The sequence below is a fragment of the Gekko japonicus genome, unplaced genomic scaffold (genome assembly GCF_001447785.1).
Source record: "Gekko japonicus isolate JY-2015 unplaced genomic scaffold, Gekko_japonicus_V1.1 scaffold64, whole genome shotgun sequence".
NCBI lineage: Eukaryota > Metazoa > Chordata > Lepidosauria > Squamata > Gekkonidae > Gekko > Gekko japonicus.
The window spans coordinates 11,379-33,132 of record NW_015170277.1 but is presented as its reverse complement, the minus strand read 5'-3'; the positions used below and the strand labels follow the sequence as shown (position 1 = coordinate 33,132).

General features: G+C 48.7%; 1 protein-coding gene and 1 non-coding gene across 2 annotated transcripts; one reads left to right on the top strand and one right to left on the bottom strand.

Annotated features, from left to right (window-relative positions):
• Window positions 1-466: 466 nt before the first annotated feature.
• On the bottom strand, window positions 467-21,170 carry PPTC7 (PTC7 protein phosphatase homolog). Its single transcript, XM_015417680.1, has 6 exons — window positions 20,352-21,170; window positions 9,511-9,690; window positions 7,288-7,486; window positions 4,589-4,712; window positions 2,283-2,412; window positions 467-778 (listed from the first exon to the last, which is right to left on the bottom strand). The coding sequence occupies exons 1-6, from the start codon at window positions 20,551-20,553 to the stop codon at window positions 720-722; spliced, it is 894 nt and encodes a 297-aa protein (XP_015273166.1). The 5' UTR covers window positions 20,554-21,170; the 3' UTR covers window positions 467-719.
• TRNAS-GGA lies at window positions 1,125-1,196 on the top strand. The gene has a single exon. It is a non-coding gene; the product is annotated as a tRNA-Ser (tRNA).
• Window positions 21,171-21,754: the final 584 nt, after the last annotated feature.

Below are 21,754 nucleotides of genomic sequence, written 5' to 3'. Positions count from 1 at the left end.
AAATTATTTTCTAAAAGAATCCTGCTAGCAGCAGCAACACCCTGTGAAGAAACGATGCAGAACTTCCATCAGTACAAGACCACATGCTTCGCGCACTCCCCCCCCCTTACTCTGCGACTTTCACACACACGTTTCACAGTCTAATTCTGTGTTTCAGTCTAATTCTGTGTTTCAGACTCAGTAACAGACAAAGCTCCTGGGCTGACACCATATAAACCAAGAGGTTCACGGCACTTGGAAGCCTCTGAGAAACCCTCGGCTGTAATCTTGTGGCCTCTCGTGGATGAGAACAGAGCCGCCTCTAGCCCTACAGTATTGTCCTCACAAAAAGGAGTTGTTCTGATTTTCAATAGTACATCTAGCTCTGAATTATTAACATCCACTTACCCTTTTTGATGCTTGCTGTCTTCAGAACCACAGCCATTATCACTCCACCACCCCCCACCATTACTATGCAATAATTACTACTACATTTTTTTTAAAAAAAAAAAGACAAGCTTCAAGTATTGAAATTCTTCATTTCTTGCTGGCAGATGTACTCCAGTAGTGGTTCTCGACGGAAACCTTGAACGAATCTTAATACAGGCAATGGACGTAACACGTGATAGCCACTGAGATCAGCTGCAAAGACAGACGTCCTGCCAGCAGGAAACAGTACACGCAAAGCCGGGAAACTCTGGAATAACGCAAGTCATTCAGGAACTGATGCTTTCAGCCCATCAGTCTGTGTACTCGGCTACTATAGAAAGGAGGACAGTGATGTCATCTGGTTTTCCACCTGCAAAGCAAGACATGGGGATAGTCTCATTGGAACAGTCAGTAAATATCTTGTGTTAACGAACAGAGTCAAGGCAATCCTAACAGGCTCATCGTGGGCAAACATCGGGAGTGCTGCAGATGGGTCCAGCATCGAAAAATAGTATGCTGGGAGATCTCACCCCTATCAAGGAATGCATGTGAGAGTGCATTTATTTGACGGCCAGCTAAATGAGAACAGTTCTGTGGGAGCCCCAACGTTCTCTGATACATTCTATCACAGATATTAAATGGAGAAATACAAGAGTGTTGGAAGGAGAACGGGAGACATTCACAAGACCCTGGAAGCATCATCACAAACCTGGAGGGGGGGCTTGGCTCAGTGGCAGAGCATCTGCTTGGAATGCAGAAGGTCCCGGGTTCAATCCCCAGCATCTTCAGTTAAAAGGACCAGGCAGTAGGGGATGTGAAAGACCTCGGCCTGAGACCTTGGATAGCTGCTGCCAGTCTGAGTACATGATACTGACCTTGATGGACCAAGGGTCTGATTCAGTAGAAAGCCGTTTCATGCGCTTTCATGAGACCCAACAAAGAATTGTGGGGTGAAAGAAACAAAAAACTGCCCCCACCCAAATCGCCTTTCAGTCTACTACATACCCCCTTGAGGACTCAAGCAGGCCACCTTCCCACCCAGTTTTTCCCCTCTTAAGGGCAATAAAGCAGAATCAGTCCTCAAAGACATTGGGGGGGGGGGGGGATGATTTGCAGGCTTTTTTTAAAAAAACAACTCTGCTAACTAGTATCTGGCACACCTAAGGGGCCCCCGCCCTCAGTATGCAGAAACTCTGCCCTTGACTGTGGATGTCTGCGATGAACACTCATTTTGTCTCTCCCCTTTTCTAATAGTAATTAAAAAAGAGGTAGCTAAATGCCTCCAACAGAGGGGAAAACAGACATAGCAGAAGTTCCAGAGAAAGAGAAAAGGAAACAAAAGTGTCAGGTCAAAGGTGAGTTAAGCAGAAGGTTCTAGAACACATCTGGAAAGGAGGAAGGGCTTCAGCACAGGAGCTGGGATGGGGCTTGCTCCACTAGCTAAATTAATGACTATGCTAAGTAAATGGGAGAAACCCGCATACCCTCCCCCACTAACAGAGAAGGGACAAGCTGGAGGCCACGATTCTATATGCTTTCAGGGGCTCTCAACATTCTAAGGCCAAGAAGTATGCTCAGTCCTCATCCGGAGATGGATTTTTTAGATTTTAAACTTGCAGTAAATGTTTCGCTACATACTGGGAAGCCCCACGTATGAGTGGCATTTAGACAGGAAGCTCGCTATTAGAGGGAATTATGCCAGCACACAGACACACATGCACTGTACAACATCTCACCCACCCGCCAACGTTTTGCCATGGAGCACATGAAGATCACTTGCTATTTGAGTATTATGGAATCAAATATTAGCCTCGCAGACATCAAATTTGTTGTTTTTAAGTGTTCACCCCTGCCTCTGAGGCTAGAAAACTTACCTCTTACATTCAGTCCGTTGTCACATGCAAACTGTGCAAAGGGTGACATGTAATTTGGATCATACGCCAGTTCGTGAGCTTGCTCAGCAATACTTCTTGCTGTCTGCTGTATGCTCTCATAATTCGAGTTCTGGATCAAAAAAAGCAAACAAATTATCAGAAAACACACACATTAAAGAGACTACCTACTTTTATCAAAACGGATGCACTGACAGAGAACTAAGACAGCTTGCACCACCTTTTTGATTTAAGCAGAAAATGTCTAGTACAGAGAATCTCATTTTGGGTGAAAGAGAACATATTCAGGAATACTGCGTAACAGGGGACAGGAATGACCATTGAACTGCTGCACATTGGGCCAAGCTTGGAAAAGCTGCCCTCAATTTAGAGCAGCATCTTTTAAGCTCTCCGGTAACAGCTCGGCAGTTCTGGCTTCACCAGGATGTGGCTAGGAAGTCGAGCTTGCACTTGCTCCAGCTTGTACCCGTATGCAGGATCCCACCTTCTCTCTCTTACTGTGCCTCATCAAGAAGATGCCGAGCCAACATTTAAAGAGAATATGCACTCACAGCAGACTCCCGACAACCAGCAACACTTTCTCCTCGGCGTGTTCATAAATTCCTCTTGTCCCTAATCCCGTCTTAATAGAAACTTTGACTGTTTCAGCAAGCCAGCAAATCCGGGAGAGCAGCAAAGAGGTCCTCATCCGGCCTACAGAGCCAAGGTAGCCCACCAGCAGACTAGCAGGACTGAAGAGCCTTCTGTGCCAACCAAACGGGCACCACAATTGTACTGAGCGCCCAGTTCAGCACAGGCACAATGTTCATTATCTCCTAGCTAGACGTCAAGGGTTGCACCGTCGGCAGCATCTGGGCTACATAAAAGAAAGATAATGAACATCTGTGCCTTTGCTAGTGTCCACACAGTTGCCGTTCCAAAGGCCTTCCTGTCTTTCGGAGGAACTGAGGCTGCCAGGGTGGAGAACAATCACTTTTGGCATCACATAGTTCCTAAGGCAACAACGGCATGCTTCTATGCCACTGTTTCACACTCCCTGGAATCCAACCGTTCAGTCACCAGCACCTGGAAGAGACAGCTGGATGCTTTTGCTCTTCCGCTAGAGCGAGCGCTGCCGAGTGGCCAGCAGCACCTGGACCTCCAGGTCTGGGTCAGCCAGAGTGGTCACGGTCAGAGGGCTGGTCTCGGTTCAGGGAGACCCAGGCCCAAGCTCCCACTGCATCACTCGCGCTGCTCACTGGGTGACTCTCCCACAGCCTAACCCTGCCTCACAGAGTCATTCGGAGGATAAGATGGAAGAAGAAAGGACCACAGATGCCATTCTGAGCTCCATGGACAAAAGGCAGGTGATAAACGTACTAGGTACATACATTGGGAAGTCCCTGGCTCACATCTTGTTCCTGCCATAAACTTGTCAAATGGCCTTATTCTCTCATGAATTAACAACCTGCCTTTTCCAGTGAAAAAAAATACAAAATAATGTTTCTCGTACAAGTGAGCAAAGACCTCCAACGTGCAATGCAGCCGGACTAGGATTACAGAACTGGAAAACAGTGCAAACTGAAAGCTGTCAAAGGTAACAAAAACTTAAGTGAAGCTGGAAGAATGCTTTTTTTGCAACTGCGCTATCAACTTGTTTCCCAGCAATAAAGCTGGATCCAGGCTAACCTCGTGGCTCTTAATTGAGTCAGCGAAGGTCAGCTGGACCTCATCAGAAGTGGGAAGCCTAATGTCCTTCAGGACTTCAGCTCTCCCAGCCAACACTGCGCCTCTGTCTTGTCATGATTCAGTTTCAACAACTTGTTCCCCTCTAGCCATTCAAACACAGCGGTCAGCCACTGGCTCAGAGCCTCTCTACAGCATCACCAAGCGATCAGGCTAAAGGAACATAGCTCTGGGTGTTAGCAGCCTACTCCAAAACTATGCATTCCCCATAAGCGCTGAAGAGCATAGAGGACTGAACCTTCAAGAACCCCACAGGGGCAGGCCCCACACCAATGACAACTGGTCTCCAACAGCCGCCTCCTGAGTCCTGCCCATAAGGAAGGATTTAAGCCAGGCCAAAGCACACCATCATGCCTCAATCCCTACTTCTCCTTCCAAAGACCTCAACCCGACGGCACGGTCCGCAGTACCAAAGGCTGCTAGTAAGTCCGGTAAGAGCAACGGAGAGGCACAGCCCTCGTCTACACTCAGACAGAGATCGTCGACTATGGCCGCCTGCACCGTCTCGAGCCCACAGCCCAGCCTGAAGCCGCACGGGAACACGTCTCGGGCAGATGACTTACCTTCAGCTTCTTCAGCTCCTGGAGGATCATGTAGTCAGGCATGTTGTCAAAAAGCCCATCCGTGGCTGTCAGGATGATGTCTCCTAGCTGGACGTCAAAGGTCGTACTGTCGGCAGCATCTGGGCTGTAAAAAAAACAAAGATGATGAGCATCTGTGCCTTTGAACCGTCCTGGGCCAAAGTTCAACCTGGGACATGGAGATAACAGGCTGTTTACAGTCATGTTGGTTCAAAAGTAAAACCACAAAAGCCAACACCGTAGATTGTGCTTGTGGGGATAACACGGTAGGCTGACCTAACTGATAGTTATGTTAAGAGCTTTAGGCATTAGTGTGTGTGTGTGGGGGGGGATCTATGTCTTTTTGTTTTATGCCACCCCTGGACTTCCTGAGTCTACCGAGACAAGCAGGACGGCATCGTGAAAAGGCTGGTCATCTGACAAAAGCTGCCAGGGTAGCTCTTTCATACTCTGAATGTCAAATCTAAAAGGAACCCTCTGCGGTAATCCTGCCCCTCAAGTGTACTGCTTGCACTTCAGTTTTTGGTGCTCCTGCCTTGACCAGAGAGATTCCAGAAGTCTTACTCTGAAGGGGAGGGGGTTGTGCTTCGGTGTCCCTGGCTGGTCTGCCTTTCAAGGGCCTGGTTCCCATTGGACGGCCCGTGCTTTTCCAGCATTCCCATCTCGAGAGCTTGGTGTTCTGCCAAATGGGAGTTCTGCTCGCTTTGACTGGGCACAGGCCACTGCTGGAAGCTTTTAATACAAGCTGCAGTCACATGCTTCTCCCTGGGCTCCTCAAGCACTGGCTGCCTCGCTGCCCGAGTATGGAAAGTGAGCTGAGTTCCAAGGCAAGGCACACTCCTGCCACAGGGCAGCCTCCACCTGCTGAGCAGCTTGAAGGGCCCCAGGGGCAAATGTGGACCTCTCTGTGTGTGTGTGTGGGGGGGAGTGCTGAAGACAAGCCTCTTTGCATCTCCACCTGCATCTTGCTGCAGGGGCACAATGGATGAGCTTCACCCAGGCCATGCAATTAAGCATCCTCTGTACAGTTTGGGAATGGGACAGGGCTTGTTTGAACCCAAACAAGCTCCCTATAGCTAAACAAATATTTCCCATGGTGCCTTCCAATGGTAAGAAACACACCACACTAGACTTGCTGGGCAAACAAGCACCAAGTCAGCAGGAGAGAAATGTCTCTGAGGCCCTGACCAATGTTCCCTCTAAGATGTGGAGTCTTGTGAGCAAAAATTCTACTTTGTGAGCTCCTGGCATTAAAGCTGTGAGTGATTTGGCTGCTGCATAAATTAGTTTGCTCTGGAGCCATCCTCCCTGAGCTAAGACAAAAGTGTGTGAGCCAGAGGCCAAAAAACTGTGTGCTAGCTCACACTTAACTCAGCTTAGAGGGAACACTGGCCCTGACTGACACTGAAATGGAGACGGCAAGGGTGGCCTCTACAAAAGGCCATCTTCTGCAGGCTGCATTTGTTCCTGAACATGCGAGAATTGCAAACAGACATGGAGAGGTCCACACGCAGGACCCCCTGCCGTGCAGCAGCAGGGTACCCCCCCCCCCCGAAGCGGCTAAAAGTGGGCCAGTAGAAAGAAAATCCACATGAACGGCCTATGCCACAAAGGGCTGCCTGCCGTGATTAAATTTCTTTTCAGGGCATCAAGATAAAGAAAATGTCAGCATGGTGAAATACACTGAAGAGCCAGGCGAGAATTTCTAAGGTGCGGCTTGGCCGGCTCCGCACCTGACTCACCGGCAGACAAAGGCACAGCTTCCTCCCTAATGAAGGGCACACGGCAAGCAACAGAGGATTTTCCACGCGGTTACTGCCTTCAACCCCTTACTGCGTGAAAAGGGGGACTATTATTACAATCTTTCAAACCACTCCTCTGGAGAGGGAGTCCTCCTCACCCAGGGGTCCCATCGCTAATCATCAAGTCCTGCAGCTCCTTTCTGAAAAGGCAACTGACATTTGTTTGTGTTGTGTGAATGAAAGGAGCACTTTCACTTCACTGCTTTCAGGAAACCAATGGGAACACACACCAGTGGGACGCTCCAGTGCACCAAAGCCACCAGCTGAGTTATGCTCTCCTGCGTGTGAGCACAGCTGCTCCTGAGTAGAATTTCTGAAAATTTTGAAGCTCTGAAAAAAAACCCGGGGTTTTCCACCCGTTTTTTTTTTTTTTTTTGAAAAAACCAATTTTTTTTGGAAAAATTGAAAAAAAATGCTACATTAGCACTTCTTTTTTCTTTTCCAGATTGAAAGTCATTCTGTTACTTTAGGAACATAAAATATGACTATGGGCATTTTTACTTGGCATGAAATTATCACAACTAGCATATTAAAAATATGGTATATCCAAACAATTATTACAAACAGAATACCCACCCACATGCAAAAACAAAACTGAAACCCTTTTCTTTTCTTGTTACAATAGCACCTCCTAAAGGAAGAATTGCATCTTGTTCTTGCATTGGAGAGTTCAGTTTGTAACCTAGGACTTGCTTGTCCTATATTTTTTTTTTTTTTTTTTTGGGAAAAAAAACGGGGGGGGGGGACATATCCCCCCCCCCCCCGAATTTTTCCGGGCCTTGACATCTCTACTCCTGAGAATTCCCTACAGGACTGCTGAAATGAAAGCGCCCTGTCTTCCGGCAAAGAGAGTGCTAACTTTGATGCAAAGCCTCTTACCTGTCACTGAAGACGACCCCTTCCGCTTCGGGCGGTGCTATCGACAGCTGGAACGGAGTGTTGAAGTAGTGCTGCTGTTCATCGGACCGATGGACTACTTCCCCACCTCTGACCACCAAGAAGCCTGAATCCCCCAAGTTGGCCGTATGTAAACGATGACTCGTCCGATCTAGAACGACAATGCAAGCAGTGCTGCTCCCTGGAAGGAAGATTTAGACGGCTGGTTAGAAATCAAATCTGAACTGCAAAGAGGTGTCATCAGAGCCCCGTATCCTTTGGAGCAAGCGAGACAGAAGAAAATACACTTCAGTCAGATATAGTCAACTAATAGGTACCAAAAGAGTTTCTGCCGCAAATTACAGCTCAGAGCGCTGGCAACACTATTTTTAAACTAGCCCCCTTAAGAATCTATTATTTGTGAGCCTGGCGCCCTCGGCCACTTAAATGGCAGTGTTCACATCAAGTGAGATGTGCAACGAGGCCTGGCTTCAACAAGTAAACATTATACCCTGCCTTTCTGACCACCAGGGGATGTGACAGCAGACAAACTCAGGGATCAGGCACATCTGGGCTTATTAGAGCAATAGAAAGCTGGGTGGTAAAAGCAGCATGCAGTGGAGGTGCCCCTGCCAGCCACCAGTTCATTAAGCACCAGACACTGGAAACGCGCAGGGCTCTGGCATCTGCCTTCTCAACACTCTCAGGAGAAAATCTGCAGCCCTTCGTAAGACTCAGGGAATGTGGACTTGGGGGGGGTCATAAACCCTCCCTTCTCCAACTCTGCAAAGCTCTGTCACTAAAAAGAGAGCTTGTGGAGCGCTTGCACTTCTCTTGGTGATGAAAAAAGGCCAAACTGAGCTGGCCAGCAGCCCTGACAAGAGAACGCCCTGCCAGCCCACAGTTTAGTTAGCGATTTTCCACAAAAACAGCTGCGGTATAATTAGAACCAGCAGCTCCAGCAAGGTCTGAAGACAAACTCTGCGGCCGATGTCTGTCCTTTAGATGGGTAATGAAAAAGGGCCGATACCTCCTGAGCTCAGCAGACCCAGACTAAATATATCTTGTGTGTTTAAAGAGACCTCCTGGCACACAAGCCAAGATCAGGTGAGAGGCATGTGTGCCAGGGAGTCTGTTGCGCTTAGTGGGCGAAAGGTTGCTAGTTTCCTTTAGCTCGGCTAGTTCTCAGTGTCCTCCAGACACGGCCAACGTGTGTCCCAAGGAGACCCACCAGCCTCCTCTTTTCCAAAAGGAGCTGTGCGGACACCAGAGGCAAGCAGCCCGGTGCGGGCAAGACCTGCCTCTGATCAGCACCATAAATAATGTTCCTGGCATGAAGATGAACAGAGGTAGTTCCAGAATGCTTGGGTGATTCAGAAGTAGCCCTGAGGCCACATCCTGCAAGTACACCAAAGAAAGCAGTTCAGGCTTGTAGGACGGCCAGTCCACTGGCCCAAACAGCCATACTTTAGAACCACTTCTGCCGCTGCCGCCGCCACCAATGCTTTGAGATTCATTGTTACAATGACTAATTTGTACCGTTTATAAGGCACTGGGACAGAATTTGCTGCCCAAATCAGCAACCACACGCACAAAACTAGTTAAAAGGTGCCAGTCAATGGCTAATTCTTTTTGGCCACAAATGTAGCATTTGCTTTTGAAAGTTACCAGTCAAGAATGAGTTATCTCAAGCATCATTCAAGGCAAACCCACCAAAGTCCCCAAAGGACATTTGTATAACACTTCTAGACTCAAGAGTTCAAAGTGCTTCTTTGGGTTTCTCTTAGTAACACTTTTTAAGCTGGTCAACATAACCACGTACGGTAGGGTCACGTACAATGTTCCCACCAAGCTGTGGAGTCTTGTGAGCAAAAATCCTACTTTGTGAGCGACTGGCATAGAAGTTGTGAGCATGCAATTTGGCTCCTGCATAAATGTTTGCTCTGGAGCTGTCCTTCCTGAGCGAAGGCAAAAATGTGTGAGCCGGAGGCTAAAAATCTGTGAGCTAGCGCACGCTAACTCAGCTTAAAGAGAACACTGGTCACGTAGTAGGATGCTGACATTTCAAATGGGATGCTAGCCTGCCTATGTCCAAATAGAGAGCTGATGTTTATGGAGAAAGACCACCACCCGACAGCGACTCCCAAGAACAGTGCTGCTGCAGCTGGCCAAGAAGACACACCCAGCTGCTGTTGGGAGAAAGGAAGGGAGGCCAGCAGTTCTTACCCAGCAAAGGTACTTTGTTCTGCAACAGCTCGCAATAGCTTGTGGTGAGGATCCCCACCGGGTTGGTCGGGACAAACCGTCCTTCCTTCACTAGGCGTTCACACGTGCGCATCAGAGTCCCTGAGAACTGAGAAGGGTCAACCCCGTAGTCTCGCCAACCGCCAACACCGTCTGCGACCCCTAAAAGAACAGAAACACACAGACACTGAATAATGCTATTTGATTCTTCAATACCTGCTAACTTTTACTTATTATTCTAGCTCACTGAACTTTCCCAATTCCAGCTCACTTTCCCAATTCAACACCTCATGCGATGAGCGAGGTCATCACTTCGGATTGCCGAAGCCACAAGTAAGGAGTGGTTATGAGCCTAAATTAAAACTAGTCCTGGAAACGCAGATGCCGAAGTCAGCAGGACCAGCCTAAGTACAGGGTGCATTTTCATGAAGACAACCACCGCTAATTACTTCTTCTCGGGGATCATTCAGGAGTTACTGCCTCGTTTTGATACCTCTTGGAGATGTACCCAGACAAAGCAGACATAGTTACACCTGAGCATTGATGCAATTACACATCCAAGGTCACTTTGCTTACTTTAAGATGATCATCTCAGAATTTAAAGAAGCTTCAACACTGAAGCAGAAGCAAAAGGTAAGATAACAGAGCTTTTCACAAACCATAACTGAACTGAAGCTGAATGCTGAGCCAAAGAAAATGCTAAATGCATTTAAGAACATAAGAAGAGCCCTGCTGGATCAGACCATCTAGCCTAGCATCCTGTCTCACACAGTGGCCAACCAGTTCCTCTGGAGGGAGGCCCAACAACAGGGCATAAGAGGCCAAGGCCTTCCCCTGATGTTGCCTCCTGGCTCTGGGAATGTGGAGATTCCCCTCAGTCACCATGGCTAGTAGCCATTGATAGACTAAAGATATACAACATGCCCCATCCAAATGCATGCAGAACTGGGCATTTTGCAGGTTTGCACTAAGGACATTACCAGATGATTGACTGGTACAACTACAGGATTCTAACACGGTTGAATATAATCCCTGAATACAAAGGGTGGAACACTTTCCCCAAACACTGCAAGAAATGCCAGGCATTGCAAACACGTATTGCCTTCCTTATTGCTGAAAAGGACCCGCAAGGTGCAACCCATTGCTGCAGTTCTGCAGCTGAGAAAACAGCTATTTGTCCATCTGAACAGAACACCAGGAGGATTTAAGCACAGCATGACAACAAGTAAAGCTATTTAGCAGAGACGGGTTCCTGTGAATTGTTAAAGAGTCGCAGCAGCACTGGGAATATTCTCTACGGTATTTATTATCAGGCCTCTGCAGACCTACAGAAGCATCTAGTTGTAACACATCTATTGCTTACTTGGTGCAGGAATCGTTCTGCCGCATGCAAGAGTCATAATTTAGTATTTTATGGAACAAGACAAGATCAGGTTAGTGATTCAGGATGCTGGATGACTCACTCTTTTCCACAGAGAGCATCTGCTTAAGGAAGGCAGACTTTCCTTGGAACAGAAGGCTACTAACCTCTGTCCAAAGAGTGAAAATTAATTTAGCACGTGCGGCAAAATGTGCTAATTTGTAGAATGGGGTGCCAGCCGAAAGAGAGATGAAGGGTTTATCATTGACCTTGGCATGAACTATAAACCATCAGCACATCACAGCAAGACTCCACAGACATTAATCAGATTTATACCAAAAATAGTGCACAGCCTTTTAGATGCTTGTTGGCCTTTCTGAAGCCTGTAATAGATAGAAGGCAAACATTACTGCTATCAACTCTGGTAACAAAAGTACAAAAAAAAGCCCACAGAGTCTCGAGTGCCAAGAAACATCTTTGCTTGCTTCTTCAGAAAATGCATAAAAAGCCAATCAACCAGATGCTGAGGTCGGTACTAGATTTCTCCTTTGATTTCCTATCTATGGTTATATTTTTTAAAAAGCATGCGTAACTGTTGAGGTGAATGAAGACACCATTTCCTTGCACAGCAGAAACAGTAAAACATAAAAACATCATGGAACACAGGCTTTGTGGTTCAAGGCAGATATTGGGCCAAACGCATCAAGGACTAGGCCTGAGTAGTACTACCGTATTTGGCAGCGAAGCAGGAAAGAGCACGGCTCCAAGATTTTTTGGTGGGGGGGACTTGAGAGTGAACATCGTATCAGAGCTCCTTCTAGCCCTACCCTCTGAAAGCACCCACGGCCCCTCCCCAATGTGCAGTCCTGCAGCGTTGCTTCTCAGACTGGGAGACAGGGCATAGGAAGTTGACGGCCACTTGCAGTGTGCTAAAGTTGCTGTCTCTCCAAAGAACCACCGCCATGGCCGCCATGGCCACTTCCTCCAGTGGAGCCCCCTCTGTGGCCAGCTTCACCATCATACACACACACACACCCATCCGTTTGTCAGCACACCCATATCTCCACAGGCAGACTGAAGTGTCATTTAGGGCTCGGGCCCAAAAGGTTGCCTACTCTTGCGGTAGGCAAGGAAAGTCAGCAGCACTCGTTGGCGCAGATGTGGAACGACCAGAACTGCATGGAAGAGAGTGCCTGGTGCTGACAAAAGCTTACTATGCAGCCTTGTGCATGTCATTCTCTTATTTATTTATATTTATTATTTGCATTTATATCCTGCCTATCCTGCAGGCAGGCTCAGGGCGGATAATATAATTGAAATAAATACATTAAAAAAACATTAAAACACAATAAAACTTTATAACAGTTGAAACAATGGGTACAGCTTGGAAGAGCATAAGTTGGCTATAAAATTCTGGCCCGATGGTACAAAGGGTTGAAGGCCAGTTGTCGGTGGTCAGTAGACATATGACAGACGGGTGACAGCAACCTCAGGGAGGCCATAGACGGGCGCCCGCTGCCTAGACCAAAGGCCTGGTGGAACAGCTCCGTCTTGCAGGTCCTGCGGAATTGAAGGAGATCCCGCAGGGCCCTGGTCAAGAGCCTTCTGCATGGATGCTCAACTGGCAGACCAGGATCTGGCCATATTTTACACATCTGCAACAAAGCTGTAGAAGCAGGACATCTTTGGATGCGGGAAGGTTACTTGGGCTCCCAACTGAGTCATCACTGCCACCACAACTTTTTGCCTCTTTGACACCTTTCTGATCTCAGCCCTATTATAACCTGCCAAGAACACAAAACTGCTCTTTTCTCGAGAATGGGCACCAAAGGTCCCCTCGCGGCCAGCATACCAAAGGCATCGGCCAGTGGCGTCACAGCATCAGCAATAGTTCTGTGCCAGAGCAAAAAAACTATGCACCTAAGCCGCTCAGGGCCTGCATTTTAAAGAAGGATGCAGTTGTACTGTAAACTGTCTTAATAGGACACAGGGTTTCCCCCCCTCTTATGTAGGATGAAAAAGCTGTTTAATAAAAAGGAAATATGAACTCAAAGATTTTAGGAACCTTGTTCAGACTAAAACATTTAAAGCATAAACTTGAACATGGATGCAGGTTATCTCAATTCAGCCAATCTGTACACGGCTTACGGAAATGCCAAATTAATCTTTGCAGCCTCGCGCCAGCTTCCACCCACACCTTCCAGTTCCACAGCAGAAGCACCACACTATACTATGCAGATACTGTAATTCCTCAACTGACTCAAGGATTAATCATGCAAAGCCCCCTCTCTCACACACCAACTTCTTACGGTAGCTGAAAGCTCCCTCAGCCTTACTAAATAGTAGATCCTATTATCCAGTTTTCCTTCCACAGAGAAAATACACAAATGGTCCCCAGAGTTTCATGTGCTCTGCGTCAGGTTTAGCAACAGCGGCTCCTTGCCTACAATCAAGCAAAGCAAAGATGCGCTGCATCTCATGAGGTAACAGCCAGCGACTGGCAGGCTGCAGGGCAGGGGGACAGAATGGGGGTGGCGAAAGGACACGATACTGGCAGCCACTGTTCCCTCTAAGCTGAGTTAGTGTGGGCTAGCTCACAGTTTTTTAGCCTCCGGCTCACAGATTTTTGTCTTAGCTCAGGAAGGAGGGCCCCAAGGCAACCTAATTTATGCAGCAGCCAAATCGCTCCCTCACAACTTTAATGCCAGGAGCTCACAAAACAGAACTTTTGCTCACAAGACTCCGCCGCTTAGAGGGAGCACTGCTGGTGGGGGCGGCCGCCTGGAAAGCAGCACAGCAGCTTCTATACAGTCACCTAATATCCATAATAGGAAAAAAGACCAGGGTTCCCATTCCCATAAGCCACTTGGACAAACGGGAACTCTGGTAAACAGCTGTCCTGTCACCTGGGCCTCCCTCTCAACTCCCAATCCGGTGCCTGTCTGTGATCACAATCCAACACACCTGTGCCCCCCCCAAAAAAAAATGTAAGATGCCACCAACTTGCAGTTGCTGAGGAACGCCTTTTCTATTTGTACTACTTTCCTCCAATATTTCCTACACCGGACTAACTCACTGTGTCTACTGCTCCCCCTACCCATCCAGTCAGCATAACTACATAATTATGCCATTCAGAACAGAGCCCGAGATACGGTTCTCCTTTGCCCTGAGAATAATCTGTTAGTTCCTCCCAATCAACCCTGAAAACTTTCATAGGTGTTCAGCCCATACAAAGTTTTCAACCCTATACACCAAACTGCAACGTTTGCAGGAGTGAATTTCCTCAAGCTTAAACAACAACTGCAACTAGAATACAGAGGGACCATTCATACAGGGAGGTGGTCTGAAATACAGACAGCACAAGGGGGGACCCGCAAGACACTTGTGGGGCGGTTATCCCACTCCTCACACATTGGCTTCCTCCCCCTTCCCCCTCTCACACTCTTTCTCCCCTCTGCTCCCTTCTTATCCTATCTCTCCTCCAGGCATGTTCCTTCGTCTCGCTTTCTGCCCTCTCATCGTTCTCTTTGCTTTCTTGCCTCCCCACCTCATCATTCTCTCTCTTTCTGCCCCCATCACTCCCCAGCCTCCTCTCGGCTTCCTCCTCCATCCCACGCAGCAGCAGCAGCAGCAGCAGCAGCAGCAGCACTCCCGGCCACCCACCTGCTTCCTCTCCCCCCACAGCAACAGTGGCAGCTCTCCAGGAACCACAATGGATCTCCCAGCCACAGAGATCAACTCACCTTAGGGCTGCTAACTCCAGATTAGGAAATTCCTGGAGATTTGGGGGTGCAGTTTTAGGACTAGAGATGCAAAGGCCTGGGGGGAAAATGGAAAAATTCAGGGGGAAAACGTTTCCCCCCCATTTTTTTCCTGAAGCCTTTCTCCCCCCCCAAAAAAAAAATTGGAAAAATTGAAAAAAGAAAAAAAATTGATTATAGAACACTTTATTTTAACATGAATAAAATATTTTAACACAAGGTGTTCAAATATTTTCCAAATCATTTCTAAAAGATACATATGGTATCAGATTGATCTAATTTCTGTGCACTTTAGGACAAGCAAGTCCTAGGTTACAAACTGAACTCTCCAATGCAAGAACAAGATGCATTTCTTCCTTTAGGAGGTGCTCTTGTCAGAAGAAAAGAAAAAGGTTTCAGTTTCGTTTTTGCATGTGGGTGAGTATTCTTTTTGTAATAATTGTTTGGATACACTATATTTTTAATATGCTAGTTGTGATAATTTCATGCCAAGTAAAAATGTCCATAGTCATATTTTATGTTCCTAAAGTAACAGAATGACTTTCAATCTGGAAAAGAAAAAAGAAGTGCTAATGTAGCATTTTTTTCAATTTTAACCACTGAGCCACTGCGGCTCCTGCCAAACAATACACTTCTCTCATTCCATCTGCATTCCAGATCACCTGCTTATACAGATTTCTTAGCACAGTAAACGAAAGGGGAAGAAGACAGAGCAAGTACAAAAGCCCTTCACTACACTCCTCCATCGGTCATCTTTGTTTCTAGACTTTCTCACAGGTAAGGATGTGGCTCCCTGTAAGAATGTGTGAGTCTCTGAGAAGTCACTCAGACAGCAGGCACAGACATTGTCATGTAAGCTACAATCCTTCTCATATTTACTAAGGAGTAAAGAGTCCGCAGGGGCTGCGGTAGCTCAAGTGGTTAAGACGCTGAACTGCAGACCGGAAGGTCGGTAGTTCAGCAGTTCGAGACCCGAGTGCCACGAGTGAGCTCCCATCTCTGGCCGTTCGAAAGCAAGAAACTGCAAGTAGATAAATAGGTACCGTTACAGTAGGAATGTAACAACATTCCATGCGCCTCGGCATTAAGTCATGCCAGCCACATGACCACGGAAATGTCTTCGGACAGCGCTGGCTCTTTGGCTTGGAAACGGAGATGAGCACCGCATTCCTAGAGTCGGATTCAACTGGCTTTTGAGCAAGGGAAACCTTTACCTTCACCTCAAGAGGCAGCAGCCCTTAATTCCGGTGACCCACCTTGTTTCAGGGTGCAGTGAGCCCCTCTGGTTCCCCAGCGATGAAGTGTAACCGATGGCACCAAAGCTACCTACTTCGGGCAGCCAAGCATGAGAGCCAGCATGATACAAGGTGCTCTGAGAGACAGACCATAATATTGTTGTCTTTCACGGCTGGAGTTCATTAGCTGTTGTAGATTTTCCAGGCTGTGTGGCCGTGGTCTTGGCATTGTAGGACCTGAAGTTTCGCCAGTAGGTGTGACTGGCATCCTCAGAGGTATAACACAGAAAGGTGGAGTACTCTCAGTCACAGCTACTGTTGTTACAAGTCTCACCTCTTCCCTCCTCCAGAACACACAGGAATCCTGTTAGGTAGGCTCTTACGATGACCCCATGTTCTAGGTGGAGGCCTGAGTTGGGGGAGCAGTGAGAGCCTTGAACCGGGGCTCTCTAAATTACTCACTAAACCTGCTCGGCCAAGGACAGACACCCACCCTGCAACCTCAATTCCTGACACAGGGCGCATTTCTCAGATGTTAGTTATTACTCAATAGATGAAAGTCATGCGTAGCTTTTTTCTAAACGCTGGTCAAACAGGGATAGACTTTGAACTTGGACAGATCCCAAGGACCCATGCAAATTCTTTCCACTGCCTGGGAGCGGCTCATGTGGCCTCCTCCACACCCACCTCCAACCCACAGAGGCTCACAAATGGGAGGTTTAGGGCTTGCATATCAAGCCTCTTGGCACTCGCATGGCTTGGAATGACTAATACAAAAAACAAGTCAGGATTGAAGGAAAATTGAAACACGCTTAAGGCTCATTCCATGGTGAACACATTCGAAATCTTATTAGAAGTCTAATAATGCCAAGCTGCTCACGACGGAGCAAGACAAGGAAGGGTCTGGAGCAGTGTTCCCTCTAAGCTGAGTTAGTGTGAGCTAGCTCACAGTTTTTTAGCCTCCGGCTCACACATTTTTGTCTTTGATCGGTAAGGATGGCTCCAGAGCAAACTAACTTATGCAGCAGCCAAATCGCTCACTCACAACTTTAATGCCAGTAGCTCACAAAGTAGAATTTTTGCTCACAAGACTCCGCAGCTTAGAGGGAGCATCGGTCTGGAGAGACGCAAAACTTAAGGGGAAGAGCAGGTGGAGCATAAGACACTAAGCAGAGAACAAATTTATTTAATGCATTTATAGTCTGCCTTTCTCCTGCATGGGGACCCAAAGCAGCTTACATCATTCTCCTAGAACATCAGAGAAGCTAATGCTGGATCAGGCCAATGGCCCCTCCAGTCCAACACTCTGTCACACAGTGGCCAGAAATACCAGAGGCCACCAGGAGGTCCAGGACCCTAGAAGCCCTCCCACTGTTGCTCCCCCCCCCCCAAGCACCAAGAAGACAGAGCATCCCTTGCCGCAGACTGAGAGTTCCTATCGATTCCTTGTGGCTAAGAGTCACTGATGGACCTCTGCTCCATATGCTTATCTAATTCCCTCTTGAAGCCGTCCATGCTTGTAGCTGCCACCACCTCCTGTGGCAGTGAATTCCATGTATCAATCACTCTCTGGGTGAAGTAGTATTTCCTTTTATCCATTCTAACCAGACCACTCAGCAATTTCATGGAGGGCCCACGAGTTCCTGTATTGTGAGAAAGGGAGAAAAGTCCTTTTTTCTCTACCTGCTCTACCCCAGGCATAATCTTGTAAATCTCGATCATGTCACCTCTCAGTCATCGTTTCTCCAAGCTACCCTCACAATAGCCCTGTGAGGCATGTGAAGCTGAGGTGGTGCGATTGGCCCAAGGTTTCCCAGTGAGCTTTCATGGCACTAGTGGTGATTTGAACTTGTGTCTCCGAGATGCTATTCCAACACTCCTAACTGCTACACCACATTGGCTTGTCAACAGGATCAAACAGAGAATGCATGAGGGTGAGAACAAGAGAACAAGGTAGAGAACCGAAAGCCTCGGTTCAAAGCATTAACATTTAACTTTATACCTGCATGGCAGATTGTACCTTCCCTCCTACAGGTTGGACTGCAGAATCAAAAAGAAAGAAGCAGCCAGGCAATCAAGCCACAGAGATTACATTCAGAGTGAACGAATGGCTCTTAATGCTTCAGCATGCAATTTTATCTCCAAGCCTCTAATTCAAATTTGGAGAAAGTTACTTCGGTTAAAGAAGAAATCACTCCTCAGTGAAGCTAGAGCAGTGCTTGCATCACATCTTGAAGTTAGGGCAGCAGCGAGTCCCACGCTGCAATTCACTGCAGAGTGCAAAGGAATACGCACTGGAATCAGCTCTTTAATGTGAATTTCCTTTTCAGCCACAGTGCAAATGAACTCCACAGGCCATTCCCTTCCAAACCCACACCAATCTTAAGAGGAAATACTCTGATCCACGTATAAACACAAGGCACCTCAAGAGCTGTACCCGATCTGACGGTTATGACTCAAGAACAAAAATGGAAAAGAATGCACTGTATTGTATAAAGAAATCAGTCTGCTAATATTTTCCGCCACTCCTCAAAACTATGACTACAGTAGTAGTCCCTCAAGTATAAACTCAAATACAGTTTCAAAGCAACTGACAGACACCAAAGCAAAGTCTTATTGTTAAAGGCAACTAACAAGTATAAACAAATCAATCATGAGAAAATGCTTAATATAAATTCATAGCATAAAGCCGCAAGCGCTGTCCTCAAGTTCACCTTGAGAAGTTCTTTCAAAGGTCACAGAGCCCACAAAGCACCTACACTCTGACGGGTTTTCCCTTGATGCTCCCGTGACATCTCACACAGCACTGCACTACAGACCTGCAGCATGCCCCATGAGCTACAGTAAACTGGGCGTGGGAAGCACAATTTGACATTTGAAACCCTTCTCAATGTCACTTCGCTTTTCACCTGACAAGGACATAAGGTGCACTCAAGGCAAGGAAGTGCCTGCTCCTTCCAGATATGAAGGCCCATGACATTATTTCAGTTTTGCCTAAAGAAAAATTAGGAAAACTCAGGGGGACACTGAGGAGAAGAAAAAACTCCCGCGAAACTTCCTCTCTTCCAGAATAAAATGCTTTTTCGGACAAGGTTTTTACAAACTCAAAAGGTACAGCAAGGCAGTTCTTTTGTAAGACAATAAACAGCATTAGATAATGATAATCCCTATGTTTAATGTAGACATATGCAACGTATTTTCACAGATATGCTGTACTGTTTACGTATGATCAGTTTTGGCAACATTGTGTCTCAAAACAGGTTACTAAGAGTTCAGTATTTCAAATGTTCACAAGTTTGATAACCAAACTTGCTGGTAGTCATAGTGACTTTCTGTCCAAAAAAATACACTTTGTTTACTACAAAATATATTTTCTAATCCTAACATTAGATGCATGTGCTAAGGTACCATAAGGTATAGTACCTTACAGCTCTCAATCAAGAATTGAGCATATTTGCAATTCTGCTTGTCGAAAACTAAAGCAACTTAACTGCATAAATACACCAAACAGTACGCTGTTACATGCTAAGTTATCAATTCGACATTTTATGCCATTAAAGCAGTTAAAATAGGTTATGGGTTGATAGGAAAGGAAAGTAACTCTTACACATATTTCAATTTCCCCCAAGGTTTCTTTGTTTCCAAAAAACCCTAGAAAAACAGTTTACTTCCAAGGCTTCAAATTTTACACCTCTACTGCTTCCAACTCCTTGTTTGCAGGGGGGGGGGGGGGGGGGGGGACACGCTAAACAACTTTAAAAAGGAAGGATGGCACACAATACTGCTGTCTTTTTAACATGGGCACTAATGGGCCACGGAGCTGCAAGACGGCTACTAGAGACAGGCCTAGTCACTAACAACCTTAAGGACAAATTTAGAGTCCAGGGACACCTTTAAGACCAACGAAGGTCTATTCAAGGTATGAGCTTTTGTGCATGAAACCCTGAATAAACCTTCGCTGGTCTTAAAGGGGCCCCAGACTCTAAATTTGTCTTTAAGGTTGTTAGTGACTAGGCCTTCAGATCAACATGGCTGACCACCTGGACCAACCTGAAGGACACCGTGACACTGTCCTGGACTAGATCAAGCCTATGCAATATGAAGAAGAGGAGACTGGATTTATACCCTGCCCTTCACTATCCAAAGGAGACTCAGAGTGGCTTACGAACTCCTTTCCCTTCCCCACAACAGACACCCTGTGAGGTAGGCGGGGCTGAGAGAGCTCAGAGAGAACTGTCCTTGAGGGAACAGCTCCGAGAGAACTTGTGACTGACCCAAGGTCATCCAGCCAGGTGCAAGTGGAGGAGTGGGGAATCAAACCAGGTTCTCCCAGGTTAGAGTTCGCGCTCCTAACCACTACACCAAACTGGCTGGGGAAACTGAAAGGAGCCTATTTTGGCCCTAGATCAACAGGTCTCAACTGGGGCTTTCCATAAGGCTAGGAGGGCCAGCCAAGGAGTCACTCACCCAGCACATCCGCGGACCGGTGCCTGGCCACGAAGCAGGCGTCGTCCCCGTAGCACATGCCCTTCTTCAGGATGCCCTTGCGGAAGTCCTTGCCGAAGCCGCAGCTGGCCGTCACCAGGCTGTAGTCTCGGGAGTCGGTCTGCGAGAGGCTGCCCAGGACGGCCCGGGCTACCAGTCTGCCATAGGAGAGGACCGAGAACATGGCGCGGGGAGCCTGGCCGCCACCCCCGCCGGCCGCCTGCAAAGAGGGGAGCTGCGGGCCGAGGCGCCCCCGGAGCCAGCGCAGGCCGCTCTGCACCACCAGGGCCACCCCGAGCCCCAGGGCTGCCTCGGGGGGAGGGGGAGGCCCCTCCGGGAGCGGAGGAGGGGCCCGGCGGCGGCGGCGCTCGAGCTCGGCCTGTGGCGTGCCCCCCCTCCTCCGGACGGTGCAGAGGCTGACCTTGAACCTTTAAAAAATAAAATAAACCCCCCCCTCCTCGCTCGCCGCCTCCGGGGCACGGGCGCCTCCTCACCGGGCCCGCCCCATCGCTCCCCGCCAGGGGGACAAAGCGCTCCGGCTGCTTCTGCTCAGCCCCGCTTCCAGGCGCAGCGCACGCAGAGAGGCGACGGGGGCACTCGGTCCGGGTCCCCGGCCTTGCTTGTCCGAGGCCGCTCCGACGTCCGAGTCTCGCCCTCAGGAGGCGGCTGCTACTGCTGCTGCTGCGGCTCGATCCTTTTCCGTTCGCGGCCAGGAACAAAAGGGCCTCGGGACGGGCGCGGGGTCGCCCTGCCGCCGGTCTCTGCCCCGGCTGCCCTCAGGCAGGGGTCACGCCCCCAGGGGCTCGCTCCCCCGCCGGCCCCGCCCCCTCTGCGCCGGCCCCGCCCACCGGCGAGGCGCCCTTCCTCCCGCCGCCTCCTCCTCAGCGCGAGTCTCTCCTCAGGCGCCCGCGCGCGGCCTGGGCTCCGTCACGGCCGGGCTCCGCCGCCGCCATCTTCGCATCGCTCCGGGCCCCTCACGTCGGTCTTCGGCGGCAACGGTTCCCTCCCGGGAGAACAGAGACACCGCGCGCGCGAGCGGGCTCGTGAGGCAGGGTCAGCGCCGCCTCGCCGCCGGTTGCCAGACAAGCCTCCCTTGTCCGTCCTCCTCACATCCGGGCCTCCGACGACGACGACGGCACAAGGGGGCGCTTCTGGACGCCGATTGGCTGCCCGCCTGCGGGCGCTCCCCTCATTTGCATAACGTCGCTTCCTTTAAAAAAGGGGGGGGTGGCGGACCGGCCTGCTTGCGGGCGTTCTAGTGGAGCACGCGAACAGCTTCGACTGCGGCTCCCGGCATGCAACGGGGCCGAGCGGGGTTCCCCCCCCCTTAAGGCGGTGGGAAGGGAAGGGCATCCTGGGAGTTGTAGTGCTGTGTCCGTGAAGAC

Bases quoted from the DNA above. Each gene is read 5' to 3' on its own strand.
- PPTC7 (XM_015417680.1), bottom strand. From the start codon at position 20,553: ATGTTCTCGGTCCTCTCCTATGGCAGACTGGTAGCCCGGGCCGTCCTG. The intron at 4,713-7,287 runs GTAAGAGGCTTT...TTTTTTTTACAG, and splicing joins GGGGTCGTCTTCAGTGACAG to CCCAGATGCTGCCGACAGTA. The intron at 779-2,282 runs GTAAGTTTTCTA...CTTGCTTTGCAG, and splicing joins CAACGGACTGAATGTAAGAG to GTGGAAAACCAGATGACATC.